Consider the following 15,694-nt stretch of genomic DNA (forward strand, 5'->3'; position numbering starts at 1 on the left):
CTCTTGCCAGCAGGTGGCGCTACACTTTTTCCAGATTTTTTCACTGCAGATGTGTTCAGAGTCAGACTACAATCATGCACATCAATTTTGGATCAGATTGGATTATGCATGGCTGAGTAATGGCCATTTTTCTTTTCATGGCGTGTTTTCGAAACGACCTCCAATTTTGACGCGCCGCCATGGTCACAAACATCCATAAAAACTTAAAAGCTTTGCAATTTAACATCGGACATGTGTCTAGTTTACAAAACCAAAGTTTGGAGTCATTACTCTCAAATCTCTAGGAGGAGTTCGTTCTAGAGCGAGGCCTGCAAATGACCAAAATACAGCAAAAATGACATATTGTCATCAAAATATCAGACTTCCTGTGCGACTGACAGCTTGGTCCCAAGAGACTTTTTTGTAGGTTTCTATCCGATGAACATGCCCTGTTAAAATCAGGTTTGTACTATAAAGCATATGGAGGTGCTCGCGAAAACAAATTTTGCAGGTGGCGCTATCGAGCCATTTTTGTTTACCTATGCCGTTCTCCTATAAAATATGAAATTTTTCGCGACTCCTGACGTGTATACAAAATTTGGTGAGTTTTGGGGTATGTTAAAGGCCTCAAAAAGGCGACGGAAAAGTCGGAAGAATAATAATAATAATAATTAAAGCTACAAGTAGCATTTAGCGGGCCCGAGCACGTGCGACCGCATGGCACGAGCGACCGCCCCGTGAGCAACACCCTGCTCGAGCCATTCTCGTCGTTTTTTCTTGTCCATTCTGGAGCTCCAAGCTATTGTTAATACGACAGCAGCCTGGGGGGGGGGGGGGGGGGGCTGTAATCTGTTGCCTTAAGGGACAAAGACTTTTGCATATAGCATGAAAAAAATTCAAGCAATGATGATAATTGCTATCACTGTCCCTAAGGATGAGAACAATAGAACTCATTCAATTTCCACTACAATGTCTAGATGAGTGTCAGCTATGTCTGATAACTTGGCCAATTAGCTGGACCGGGATCTTGCAAAGTGCAGGTGGTTAACGTCCAGTGTGATGAGTCTGTGGACGGCAACAGTACAGCATAGCTTTTGGTTTCCACAAGAGAAGAACTCCTGACACATCTGCCCTAACAGACAACTACAAGAGGAGTTGAAATGTATAACACGGTGAAGGAGTTTTTGTGCAGAAAAAGGTACAATTAGAAAAGCTGGTAGCAGTGACTGCAGATGGGACTCCTGCTATGATCAATAGACAAACAGGTTTCATCACTCACTGTAAAGCTGACCCAGACTTTCCAAAATGTCTGCATTACTGCTGCGTCATTCACCAGCAGTTCTTATGTGCAGAAGTGATTGGCTCTGGACATATAATGACTCTTATTCTGAAAATCGTAAACAACCTCAGCTGCAAAGCAAAACAGCACAGGATTTTTAAGGTGCTATTGGAGGAGATGTCTGTTGAATATGGTGAATATGAACATTGTGAATCTGAACTTGCATTCTTGACTGACATTACTGGAAAACTAAACCACTTGATCTGCGAGCTGCAAGACAATGGCAAAACTATTTTTTTTTGACCAGCCTGCCTGAGCCAGTGTTTTTCTTGTGGGGATCTTTTCTGCCAGGGCTTGTCAGCTTGGTCAGTGGATGTTGCTGCAGTTGTCTCCCTTGCTGGGACAGCTGGAGTTAAACACAGCAGCTCACGGCTCTGAAGTGGACCCCGTTGCTGTCCCAGTCTGGATGGGCACTGTGGCGATGTTCCAATGGCCAGGCTGGCTCCTGGTATAAAGAGATTCCCAAATACCATTTCCTAACCGCAGAGCCAAGGATGTGTTTACATGTTTAGGTCAAAAATGTGATGGACAGCTTCATGTTGTCTAAACATGCCACCCTGTTATTAATCCAGTTGATATGGTTCTCCATCTGTGTCTAGGTGATAGAAAAGCATTTTTTTTTATATCTACAGCTCTAAGCAAACAAACAGTTGTCTATATAAAAGAGCTTTTACAATTGTGCACTTTTAGCAGGTCTCTGAGTTCATGTGACCAATGTATGGTGGATTTTCACAGACCTTGTTTAAAACTGAAGGTGAGAGAGACTTAGAGAAATGGCTTCATTGTTCTGGAGTTCTTTGTTTCATCCACAGAAGAGTAGAATTGGTGATTGATTTTGAAAAGCTGCTGAAAAAAGTATCTTTTCAAATTGCAATTTCTAACTTGGGTTTTACATTTTGTGTTCCATTTTTTGTGCTTTATTTGGGAAGCATTTGTTATTTGTTTGGTGTTTTTAAGGTTCTGCAAATATACACATCATTTTTTAGAGACATTTGTTATCAGTTGTGTTTGTTGATTTGTAGTTTAATTTCATTGGATGTATAGATGTCGTGTGGGGGGGAGGCTCGACAGCAGGTAGGACCCAGGCGCAGAGACGGGAGGCAAACGGGTTCAGGGCAAGTGGGTTTATTTAACTAACAAAAAGCGCTGCAGAGCAGGATGACAAAACTAAAAACAAAAACTTACTATGGCATGGCAAGGGACATGGACGCCAGACAAGAAGACGTGATCAACATGAGCAGAAGTTAATGGACCAGCACAGGAGGAAGGCAGAGACAAGACTTATATACAGACAGGGCAGACAAGACACAGGTGAACACGATTAGGGCAGATGGGGACCAAAGGAAGTAAAACTCAAAAACATGACAAGACAGGAAACCTTTCAAAATAAAACAGGAAACAGAACCAAACAAGACAGAACAAGAACTAAAGCGAAAAAAAAGACAACAAACTGAAACCATGACAATAGAAAGGAAAAGAAGTTCAAACATTGATTATAAAAAAGGATATAAGAGATAAAAAAAAAAAAAAAGGAAAAGAAAAAAGATAAAATATTGATTTAATTGCATTTTGAATGAATAAAAAACAATGATTAATAGAATCAGAAATCAGAAAAAGTTTTATTGCCAGGTTCAGTAGAGCGCACTTTACAAAACGAGGAATTTGACTTGGTGTATAGTGCAATTAAGAATAAGTTAAAAATTAAGTTAACAACAACAACACACTATATACAGTAGAGTAAGGTGAATTAAAGTGGGAGCACAGATGGGCTGGGATGGTGGGGCCTGTAAGTGGCACCGACAGTCCTTTGGTGGGCGGGGGGGGGGGGGAGGGGGGGGTCACCTGGGGGAGTTGGGGTACTGTTCAGCAGGCTGACTGCAGTGGGGAAGAAGCTGTTCTTGTGGCGCGAGGTCCTGGTCCTGATGGACCGGAGCCTCTTGCCAGAAGGGAGGGGCCGAAAGAGATTATGTCCTGGATGAGAGGGGTTGGCTACAATCCTGGCTGCCCGCCTCCAGGTCCTGGAGATGTGCAGCTCCTGGAGAGACGGGAGGTGGCAGCCGATCACCTTCTCTGCTGAGTGGATGACGCGTTGCAGCTTGGCCTTGTCTCTGGCCGTGGCCGCAGCGAACCAGACTGTGATGGAGGACGTGAGGGTGGATTCGATGATGGCGGTGTAAAAGTCTACCAGCATCTTTTCAGGGAGGTGAAACTTCTTCAGCTGCCTCAGGAAGTACATCCTCTGCTGGACCTTCTTAGTGATGGAGCTGATGTTCTGCTCCCACTTGAGGTCCTGGCTGATGATGGTTCCCAGGAAGCAGAAGGACTCCACAGAGGTCACCGGGGAGTCACAGAGGATGACAGGGGGGAGGGGGGCTGGGGCCTTCCTGAAGTCCACTGTCATCTCCACTGTCTTCAGAGCATTAAGCTCCAGGTTGTTAGCGCTGCACTATGACACCAGCCTGGCTATTTCACTCCTGTAGGCCGACTCATCTCCGTCAGAGATGAGGCCGATGAGTGTGGTGTCGTCAGCAAACTTCAGGAGTTTGACAGACAGGTGACCAGCTGTGCAGCTGTTTGTGTACAGGGAGAGTAACAGGGGTGAAAGGACACAGCCCTGGGGGGATCCGGTGCTTGTGGTCCGAGTATCTGAGACGAGCTTCCCCAGCCTCACATACTGCTGTCTGTCCGTCAGGAAGTCTGTGATCCACCTGCAGGTGGAGTCAGGCACATTCATCTTGGAGAGTTTTTAATACTAAGTCTAGACAGATTTAACACAGGTTTTTGGATGAAAAAGGATTTTTTATAAATCATCTGTTACACTTTTAAGTCTGAAAAAAATATGGAAGGCAGCAAACACAGATCCCTACCGTTTTTAATTTTTTTGTGCTGATATTTGAAAGATAAGTTATGCAAAAAAATAGGTGTTTGCAGTTTTGCCTAAAAAGACGTTTTCGGACCTTTTTGGATGAAATGTTGTCTAAAAGTTCACCTGTAACTTCAATCATTCTGAATTTTTTTAGGAAAACTAAACCACTTCAACTGTGATCTGCAAGGCAATGGTAAAACTATATTTTTTATGGAACAGCCTGCAGTGTTTCTTGTGGGGATCTTTTCTGCCAGGGCTTGCCGGCTTGGTCGGTGGTTGTTGCTGTTACCAATCCAGTTGATATGGTTCTCCATCTGTGTCTAAGTGATATAATCAGAATCAGAATCGTTTATTGTCATTGTACATGGGGATACAATGAAATTGCAGCAGCCTTGGAGTGAAGGAGTTACATAAAATAAAAATAAAAATAGAATAGAAAAAGAAATACTGTATTTACAACTCTTAACAAAAAATGAACAATATGGACAGAAACTGTTAAATATTAAATATTTGTGAATAAAATAGAATGGAATTACATGAGTTGCTGTGAGCACAGCTTAATAAATATCAAGTTATTGCACAGTGACCCGGTTAGACAGTCAGGATATTGCACGCATTGTAGTAAAATTAGAGTGAGGTGTGGTTGGTGGACGTATGTGCATTCCGTATGATAATTGCCTGTGGAAAAAAGCTGTTTCTTAGTCTGTTTGTCCTGGTTCTGATGGACCTGTACCTCCTTCCAGAGGGCAGCAGTTCAAACAGAGGGAAAGCAGAATGGGTGGAGTTAGTGGTGATGCTAGTCACTCTGCTGAGGCAGCGAGACTGGTAAATGTCCTTCAGTGAGGGGAGGGGGCAGCCGATGATCCTCTGCGCTGTCTTTACCACTCTCTGGAGACTCTGCCGTTCTGCTTCAGTGCAGTGGGAAAACCACACTGTGATGCCATAGGACAGAATGCTCTCAATGGTTGAGCGGTAGAACGTTACCAGCAGCTCCTGGCTGACGTCGTTCCTCCTAAGTTTTCTCAGGAAGTGCAGGCGTTGCTGGGCCTTCCTGATGACAGTCATGGTGTTGTTAGACCATGTGAGGTCAGCAGAGATGGTGGTGCCCAGGAGGGTGAAGCTGTGGACCCTCTCCACACAGTTTCCATCGATGTAGAGTGGGGGTGGATCTGTTCTGTTTTTTCTGAAGTCCAGGATGATCTCCTTGGTCTTGGTGGTGTTCAGGATGAGGTTATTAGCCTGACACCACCTTGAGAGTTTCAGGACTTCGTCTCTGTAGGCCGTCTCGTCGTCCCCAGAGATCAGCCCCACCACAGTAGTGTCGTCTGCAAACTTCACCACGGTGTTGCTGGTGTGGGCTGGTCTGCAGTCTGCTGTGTACAGTGTATACAGCAGAGGACTCAGCACACATCCCTGTGTGGAGCCTGTGCTCAGCGTCCGGGTGGAGGAGAGGTGGGGGTCAAGTTTGACTGTCTGTGGTCTGTTTGTCAGGAAGTCCTTGATCCACAAGCAGGTGAGTGGGTGGAGTCCTAGTTCAGACAGTTTGTTGACCAGAATGTCAGGAATGATTGTGTTAAAGGCTGAGCTATAGTCCACAAAGAGCATCCTGGCGTAGGTGTCTCTGTGTTCCAGGTGGCTCAGCGCAGTGTGGAGGGTGATGGAAATGGCATCATCCGTTGATCTGTTTGCTTTGTAAGCAAACTGGTGGGGGACGAAGATTGGAGGGAGGGAGTCTTTGATGTGTCCCAGGAGCAGCCGCTCCAGACACTTTGTGATGACAGCAGTGAGTGCAACTGGGCGGAAGTCCGTGAGGAAGGCTGTGGATGAGGACTTTTTGGGTATCGGGATGATAGTGGATGACTTCAGGCAAGCAGGGATGAAAGCCTGAGCTAGCGACAGGTTGAAGATTTTTGTGAAGACCTGGGAGAGTTGATCGGCGCAGGCCCGCAGAACCTTTCCGGGAACTCCATCAGGTCCCGCCGCTTTCCTGGGGTTTACCCTGCTGAACATCCGTGCCATCCGTGCCACGTCCATAAAGGCATTGTTTTTATATTTAGAGCTCTAAGCAACCAAACAGTTGTCTATATAAAAGAGCTTTTACAATTGTGCACTTTTAGCAGGCTGAAAAAATTATCTTTTTAAAATTGCCATTTCAAATTTGGGTTTTAAATTTTGTGTTCCATTTTTCTGTGCTTGTATTGGAAGGATTTGTTATTATTTTGTTTAAAAGTGCTACATATTGTATATACACATAATTTATTTAGAGAAATTTGCTATACGTTGTGTTTTTTGGTTTTGTAGTTTAATTTCATTGGATTTATATTAAGGAAAAGAAGTTGCAGCATTGATTAAAAAAGGATAAAAGAGACATTTACTGTCTAAGTCTTATGTTACATCTGTAGAACTGTACTGAGAGTTGGGTTTTGTTTTGGAGCACATTCATATGTTTTGTTTGTAAAAAAAAAAGATAAAATATTAGGTTAATTGCATTTTACATGACTAGAAAAGCAATGATTATTCATAAAAATCTATGAAAGACATACAAAACAAATGAAAAAGCAGTCTGCCCTCCCTCTTGTGTCTAAACTCTTGTCACCTCACTTCTGGGTTAGTTAGCATATGAACTGGCAGCTGGTGTGTGTGTGTGTGTGGGGGGGGGGGGGGGGGGTGAAATTTGACTCCAGCAACAGGGATGATTGAGGAGCAGGCTGCAGCATGAGGAAAAGACTTAAGCATGTAAGAGGAAATGACATCCTACAGTTGACCAGTTCATTTTATATCTGTAAAGAATATTCAAGAAGCATTTAGACATGTTCAGCTATATGCGTGTGAAACTTGGTGTGGATATTTGAAGCATAAGTAATTTTAAAACACACTTGTTTGGAGTCCAGACGGAAAAAGCACAGGTTTTGGGATGAATCAGGATTTTTTTAAAATCATCTGTTTCACCTGGACTTCTGAAAAAAATATGGAAGGCAGCAAACACAGATCCCTACATTTAAAAAAATAAATGGTGTTGATATATGATGATTAAGTTATGAAAAAAAATAGGTGTTTGTAGTTTTGCCTAAAAAGACGTTTTCGGACCTTTTTGGATGTAATGCTCTCTAAGATGTCACCTGTAACTTCAATCATTCTGAATTTTTTTAGGAAGCAGTAGCACATAAATGCCTATGAAAGTTGAATTCTTGGTGCTGATAACCTAAACAGAATTTATGCTAAAAATCTTTGTTCAGTCCAAAATTTCATTAAAAAAATCAAGTGATGAAGTTTCTCGTAGACCCTATAGTGTTACATATCAAAGCTGGAGGTTATTAAAGGCATCTAATTCTGAAATCTCAGCTTCCTGAGACAAACGGCTGATTTATAATAAATTTCTATTATTTGGGTGCACATAATCGACCACTTCCTGTTACGCAGGCACCGTCAGGTGTACACCCATGAAACTTTACATGATGAGAGAGGACCCTTTTGAGTATCTCCAGTTTTAATTTCATGCACATCGGACAAAGCAAAGAGAAAATACAGGGCAGAATGTGCCCAATGCAATAACTAGGTGGCGCTATAGAGCTCGTCCAAGATTGTCATATCCATGGGTTCAGAATAGAAGCTTCATCATATCCATTGAATTTCAGTGAGATTGGACAAGGAATGTGCACGTGAGAGCAACTTTTGTGTGCATAGCGAGATGCCCAACTTTGCCGCTCTGTCACGACCACACCCCCGCATTGAAAGTTATGGTTTTTTGTCAGAGTAAACTTCAATGGCTTTTCAATAGGTGGACGTCATTTTCAGGTGTGTCGGCTCATCCTACTCGGAGTAGTGATGCTCCAAGTAAAACATGTCATTTCCTCTTGCCAGCAGGTGGCGCTACACTTTTTCCAGATTTTTTCACTGCAGATGTGTTCAGAGTCAGACTACAATCATGCACATCAATTTTGGATCAGATTGGATTATGCATGGCTGAGTAATGGCCATTTTTCTTTTCATGGCGTGTTTTCGAAACGACCTCCAATTTTGACGCGCCGCCATGGTCACAAACATCCATAAAAACTTAAAAGCTTTGCAATTTAACATCGGACATGTGTCTAGTTTACAAAACCAAAGTTTGGAGTCATTACTCTCAAATCTCTAGGAGGAGTTCGTTCTAGAGCGAGGCCTGCAAATGACCAAAATACAGCAAAAATGACATATTGTCATCAAAATATCAGACTTCCTGTGCGACTGACAGCTTGGTACCAGGAGACTTTTTTGTAGGTTTCTATCCGATGAACATGTCCTGAAAAAATCAAGCTTGTATGTCAAAGCATATGCGGGGGCTCGGGACAAATGTCACTGTAGGTGGCGCTGTCGAGCCGTTTTTGTGCGCCCATGCCAATCTCCTGTAAAATACGAAATTTTTCGCGACTCCTGATGTGTGTGCCAAATTTGGTGAGTTTTGGGGTATGTTAAAGGCCTCAAAAAGGCGACTCTTCCGTCGGAAGAAAAAGAATAATAATAATAATAACTCTTACAGATACAATAGGGTCCTTGCACTCCGTGCTCGGGCCCTAATAATAATAAACCTAACAGATACAATAGGGTCCTTGCACTCCGTGCTCGGGCCCTAATAATAATAATAAACATTCGAATTACAATAGGGTCCTTGCACTCCGTGCTCGGGCCCTAATAACAGACCACTGGGATCAAAAGAGGACTGGAGTGTGGCTTTAAAGGTTTTCTGTGATTTGAAATAAAAAAAACTTGTTTTAAAATGCAGATTTTAAAGTAAAGATGGGGATGTTCACACCTCTAACAGAGAGCTTCAATCTCTAAAAATATTTTTTTAATTATTTACAGTAGAAAGAATTGGATAATCTGAAAATGTCTTTCAATTTGCAAATCCAGAAACTTTCTTCCAATTAATTGAATCAAAATAGCCAGGAGTTAAAGTCTGTTTTGGGAAAGTTCTAAATTCAACAGAAAAAGTAATTGTTTTATTCTTGGAGCACAGCGCAGTTTTTATAGGGATGCAAACAATTCACTTTCCCCACGATTCGGTTCAAATCTCGATTTTTGGGTCTTGGTCTTGGTTTTGATTCAGTTCAATGTGATTTGTGTACTACAAAAAGACAAAAAAACAAAAACAAAAAATACGAAAAAATACTTTTTTTTAATTTGCTATTAAGCGAGTAACAAAGAAAAAAAAATCCTTCAGTTGGCTCATTCCAAGCCTGGTGTAATGTAATAAAACCATAAATAACTAATCCTTCATAAATTTAGTAACACTTTCAACGGCAACATACTAGTCTGCAGTGGGAATATAATGATTCCCTTTCCCTATGATTCGGTTTAATGTTGTAAAATATTTTCGATTGAGAATTGTGGAATCCCTTGCAGTTTTAGAGAAGCAATGTCAGGTTCACCTGCGATCAGAGCAAAGAATAGAAGGAAGCTGCTCCAAACAAATAACAACAAACAAAGTTTTGTAACCACACACATATCTCTGCTGAGGTATGACCTTCTGTTCAGCTCTCTTGGAAATGCTGCAGGTCTTAAATGTTCTACAAAGTTTTAAAGTTTTCTGTACCTACCCGCCCGCTTCCTCCCTCTACCTACCCTGCTGCATATAACAGGCACTTGTGATGGCCAAAGCATATGTCTCCTTTCATACTCTGGAGAGTCTTCTGCTTTTGCATATTAGCCCCACTGCCCTTTCCAATACTTGATTAACATTTGTGTTTAAGCCTTGATTTTGCAGAGAAGAGGTGGCTAAGGGCATCAAATTAGAGTGTGCGCGCGAGCGATTGTGCGTGTGCGTAATGAGAATCAACAGAAAGCCAAGGCTCTGTGTCTCTCTGAAGGGGCCCGCATTTCCTGCGACCACAGGATTTTATTTTCATTTCAAAAGAATCATTTAAAACTGACCTTTTATACAGCAAGGACTTGTTTATTCATGTACCCTCAACACGGGCACGGTAGCGGGGGTAATACTGATTGCTGGGTGAGCTCGACGGGGAGAGGGGGTGAAAAAAAAGAGAATGGGTGCCCACCGAATGAGAAAGGTGGAGGGGACTGATGCGGCACTTGTGGAGCACAAAAAAATAATGGCGCAATCTCCGGCGGCCATTGGCGTTATTAAAATGAGCATCCAATTACTCAAGCGTCTGTCAGTTTACAGCGAAGCACGGGGTGCCAAGTGAAACCTCTTTTGATGTTACACCTCTTTATGTACACAACCTTCCAGCAATTTCCCAGAAGCTGCAGAGACTGAAGCCCTGAGACGAGAATGCTTAAAGCATTTTCTTCTCGCTCTTCCTCCTCCTTTCCCACTTTCCTTCCATCTTTCCATCCTGGACCTCTCAATGGTGAGTATTCATTAGGGATACAGCGCGGGGCTAGGAAGAGGAAAAAAAGGGGGCTACAAATTACTGATAATGGCAAGGCGCTAATGAAGAGAATGGAGAAATGTCATTAGCATTTAAGAGGATAAGATCCATCTGACCCGCTGCCGCCAGTCGCTTTCTAGCTCCACTCACTTAAGGAAGCAGAAGAGTGCGACTGATACCCAGGGCCTCATTTGCATGGCTGAGAGGACGAAGATGCTGATTGGCATAGACACCCCCTCCACACTGCACCCCAACTCTCCCAACCTCTTGTTTATGCATCACAAACAACGCGCACATGTCTACTTGTTTCCCCCTCCATTCACCGGTAGCAACAGTCGACAAGTGAAAACAGCAAAGCCGGCGACAGTAAACAAAACCAATCAATGCTCAAACAGCGCGCCGGTTTCAAACGTGAAAGAGGCGCAGATGAAAGGAGCAGCTCTTGATCCTCGCAGATGCATCGAGAGTTATTAGAGAGAACAACTGCACCTTCTGTGACCTCTGACCTTCTGACAATCCCTGTAATGATTCTGCTGAGAGGAGCAAGACTGTGCTGCCAACAGATGTATTTAGCTAATGGAGAGGAGAGTCCTTTTCTCTGCACTGACTGACAGCAAACAGGGGAGAACGCTGAGCGTTTCTGCAACAGTAATGATCAAACAGTGATTCAGGGCTGAAATTATATGAGAACAAACCAACAGTGAATTAAACTTGAACAAGCAAGAACACTGAAATGGATTGTGGGACACTGACAGGTCATTGTGTTTATGAGGTTTAGCTCAAACCACATTCCCTGTTTTCTGAAGATTATGATAAACTACAAACTAGACAGGAAGTTTCTGCCTGATGAAGGTTATGTTCCCAAGAAGCCACTAGGTGTCCCCAGTCATACTAGAAGAGGACTTACAGTAGAGTGATTACAATAAACTCTGAATCAAGAAGACACAGATTTAGAATTTCAAATGTGTCTCTAGTCTAGCCAAATTTCCATGTTAAAAACAAAAAGAAATTGAGCCATCAGTCTCATTTTTCTGTAAGATCTCTCATTTTTTGAGTTATTTTCAAAATCCTTTGATTGAATTTATGCTGAATTATAATACCTTTCATGTGCAGGGTTCATGTGACAAAAAAACAAGAAATCACCTTTTTTTTTTCACCAACATCTCATCCAGTTAACTTTAAAACATTAATTCAGTAAAAAAAAAGAAAAAAAAACAAACGATGATGTAAACACAATTTAGAACAAAATGCCATCAAGTATAAAAAGCTGTTATGTGCAGTAACAAAGTGTACATATTTTAGTCAGCCTTAAGAATAACGATGTCTAAGTTATTTGCTCACCTGAAACTCATCAAAACACAACAGACTGGTCTCATTGGCTATTTCCATGGCAACCGGTGATATGGGGTCATAGGTGAACATTTTCCCCAGCCTTCGTTGTGGCAGGCTTTGTTTCCTCTGATGGATCCCTTTAAGCAGCACACAAACATAAGGCACATCTTACAGCACACCTGCATCGGCAAGCCACAACTGATTCTGAATAAAGAAGTAATTTCTCCTGAATGCATAATAGTGGACAATTTGCATGAGGTCTTTAGGACAAACAGGGAGATAAATATAGGATCATCACTGGGAGAGTGAGGGGAAAAAAAAAGATTAAAGTCATGCAAGTCAGCCTTTGTGGTACGAAAAGAGAGCATGCAACTCACTTTTGTGGATGTCCAACATGAAGGCGTTGAAGTGCACTCTTTTTTTGCAGCTGTGCTCCACGTGGGAGTAAAACAGATCCATGAGCATGGTCTTCCCCGTGCCTGATGGGAAAGTAATGGAAAGAAAAGAGATCCTGAAAGCTGGTATCTTTCGAGAGCGGAAAAAAAAAACTGCAAAGGTTTTTTGCTTTTTGGTGAAAAGAAAATTACCGACGTCTCCGTATATGTAGAAGCCTTTCGGAGGTGGCACAGGAGCAGGTCTACGCTTTAGGGTCAACATGAAAACCAGGTTTACATCACATCATAACTGGCGTTACTTCCTCATTAAAAGCACGAAACAATAAAGCTGGAAACAAACATAAACTTCTTAAAATTCATTAGCTTAGATGTTTGAATTATCGTTTAATAAACAAAGTATGCTAAGGCATTAAGCCACAGCTACAGTGTGAGGTTTCACATTCTCAAGCCTGGCCCGCAGCAGGGGAGGAAGACAAAGGGGATCTAATCAACAAGACAAGCCAGGGTTCCCACGAAAGAAAAGCATCATCAGAGGAACAATGGGGGGATTTGTCAGACAAAACGGAGAGGACTGGATGAGGCTCCATACGAGATGGAGAGGACTTGTCTGTGCAGACTGTTTAGCGCTGCTAATTGTGATACGGTACTGTTGCATTGAGGTGCTGCTGGAAGTCATTGTGCTGCCTGCCTCCTATTATCAAAAGGTCTGTGCTTCAAAAAAAATATTGTCTGTGTGACCAAGCTGAGAATACACAGGAAAGCCAACTAACCCCAAAGAGGACCCGAGCCATGCAAATGCATGTGTCATCGGTCTGAACGCAATGATGAACTGGAGTGTATTTATCTAGACGGCTAAATTATGGATCTTTTGTGCGGGTTTTAGGAAGATCGCGGTCAAGGGGCTCTGTGACCGGGCAACTCTTAATGGCTTTGAAATGAGATCATACGCCAAAGCAGAAAAGATTGTTCTCTTCATATTTAATTTATTAACCACCGCATGAAGATAGTACTCAGCATCCACCTGCACTTGCACAAGGAACACTTAACTTGGATAAACATCAAGAAAGGCACATTGAAAACTAATTTCGTTTTTTTTTTAAAAGTGATCCATTCTCGCTGTTCTCCCACCCCTCGCTTGTTCTGAGTTTGATGTGGAATACTGGAAGAGCAACAGGCCTTTTCCTGTCTCTTTTGGCATAACAGCGTGTGACTTCTCCCTGACTTCCAAAGCTGCCCTTTGGCATTTCGGGGTAATTGTCAGCAGTGGCTGGTAGCCATTCTGCTACACCAGAGTGGAGAAGGACAAGGCTGTCCCTCATCTACTTCGTCTAGCTGAGTTTGGTGGCCAAGTCTCACCTCTTGATGGAGCCACATGAGTCAAAAGTTCACAAGCGGGACATGGTCGCTTTGGCTTTCAGATAACTCAAGGGGAGAAAAGTGTTTTTGAATAGAGTTAAACATGCAATTTATTAGACCATTATGGTGGATGAAATGACGGTTTAAGTTTGGTTTAACTCGCAGGGATTGACTGTACAAGAAGATTCTGTGATGCAGGTCTGACTTGAAGAGGGGCGGCTCTCACTAAACAATACCCCATTGTCAGCCAACCATCCGCAAAACCACGCCACATTGGGTCAATATTAAGTCAAGTGTACTCTCTTCATAGACTTGGTCAGTTAGTGAGGACAATGGCGGCACATTTCACAGAGACATCAGACTCCCAATGCACAGTCGTATGACCTAATTTAAACTGGAATAATTGCATAAGAACTCCAGTCAGCACGGACGTGGTCAAGAGAAAAAAAATAGGTGAAAAATAAAAAGGGGGCGGGCAGGACGGTGGTGTTTATAGCCTAACACCAAAGCATTTGTCAGAGTTCCCAAATCAAAAGCAAACAGGACACGAATGGCCCAAATAATAGGGATCCCCTCATTACTGCATGGGGACAGTGAAACAGTGACAGGGGTGCTGGGACAGGCCCAGCAGGAGGTCTGCCCTGCTGCCTTCCAAAATATCTGCTTAACCCCCTGCAACTGTGCCAGCCAACCAACACGCTCAAAAACCTCTCACCATTGGATCTGAGACAGTCAGCTCCTCTGACCTAAAAACAACAGCCCCCTGCATGATGCCATTCCATAACTTACATGCACAATAAACTTCCCAGACCCCGTCTCTGCCTTTGACCTGAACCCCACCGCCGCCGTCAGTGATGCAACTACAGAATGGAGTTCCCTCACACAGTAGATGGTTTTACAACAGTTTTGGCCCAAATTTGACTTTGTAACTGAAGGAAATATATCCAATACATGCTGTCTTATTAATTACATAAGGAAATAAATATTGTTGCAAGCTGTATTACAACACATTTAAAAGCAATAGGACTGTATCAGTCTCTAAATGCATCTGCTGTGTTTGAGTCTCTCTGAGACCAATTATCTCAAATTAAAGTAAAACATAAAAAAATGCTAAAATTCAACAAGGAAGCCCTGATTAAAGAAGAGTAAACATCTCTAAAAATAAACGTCTTATGTTTTGTGGTTACATACATGATCAGGAAAATAACCGCTTGTTTGGACCAACACATGCTAGTATGATAAGGAATTTACATTTTTAGCTGTAAATATTGAGGTTTTTCCATCCTGACGTTGAATGCTCTCATCGTTTGACTCCATGGTTGTTGTGTTCAGGTACGGGCGGTTGCTGTACGTCTTCAACGTGAGCTGCAGCTGAGCTAGCCGCAGGATGACCCGTCTCTGCTGGGCATCAATCCTTAGAGATCCACCTTGAACCAGGCGGTCAAAGTGATCTACAATGTCACAGCCATCGGGGGCTGCAAAATCACGGGAGCGGTATGAACCGAACAACCTCCGGTTACCTAAAAAAAAACAGCAGTTTTAATCTTGACGCCACAATAATAATAAAAAATACAAACACTTAAGCGAGCTTCGATCTTCCAAAGCCTTAAAACGTTAGTATTAGATAAACAACACTCACCGTTTGCAGTGCAAGTGCTCAACAGGAAGCGGATTTTCTTCAAAAATATGTCTTTTAATAAAACATTTGAAGAGCCTGTAACAGCTGAAGTGACGATGCGCGTCGCCATGATGGTTCAAACTAAAACTTTATTGACACTTTAAAAATGCAGATTTAAGTTGTTGCATTTGAATGCATTAAATTTGAAAGGTTTTAATCAACTTATGTGTTGGTTTGGGATAAAATGTACAAAAGTAATGATTTAAAAACATTAAAAGACGAAAACCTAAAATAATTTTTTGTGATGCATTAAAACCATTGCAGGAAATAAAATCTAAGTTCATCCTTTAAACAAAAACACGCATGCCCCCTCACTACTGTTTAATTAATTCCGGGAGCAGGTGGTTCAACCCTGTCAGCTGAACCTCAGCTGATCGGAAG

The 15,694-nt window shown here is 42.4% G+C and overlaps 1 protein-coding gene across 2 annotated transcripts in view; it reads right to left on the reverse strand.

Moving 5' to 3' along the window:
• afg1lb (AFG1 like ATPase b) overlaps nucleotides 1–15,645 on the reverse strand; it is a 49,738-nt gene extending 34,093 nt beyond the window's left edge. For both annotated transcript variants that reach the window (XM_078942994.1, XM_078942993.1), the window contains exons 1-5: nucleotides 15,275–15,645; nucleotides 14,887–15,155; nucleotides 12,472–12,526; nucleotides 12,262–12,363; nucleotides 11,894–12,021 (exon numbers count right to left, since the gene is read on the reverse strand). In XM_078942994.1, the coding sequence (XP_078799120.1) occupies nucleotides 11,894–12,021; nucleotides 12,262–12,363; nucleotides 12,472–12,526; nucleotides 14,887–15,155; nucleotides 15,275–15,383 (663 nt within the window). In that variant the 5' untranslated portion in view covers nucleotides 15,384–15,645. The remainder of the gene's footprint in view (nucleotides 1–11,893; nucleotides 12,022–12,261; nucleotides 12,364–12,471; nucleotides 12,527–14,886; nucleotides 15,156–15,274) is intronic.
• Between the last annotated feature and the right edge of the window lie 49 nt (nucleotides 15,646–15,694).

Source organism: Oryzias latipes, chromosome 24 (genome assembly GCF_053564925.1).
Source record: "Oryzias latipes strain Hd-rR chromosome 24, Olatipes_Hd-rR_3.1".
NCBI classification, from domain to species: Eukaryota; Metazoa; Chordata; class Actinopteri; order Beloniformes; family Adrianichthyidae; genus Oryzias; species Oryzias latipes.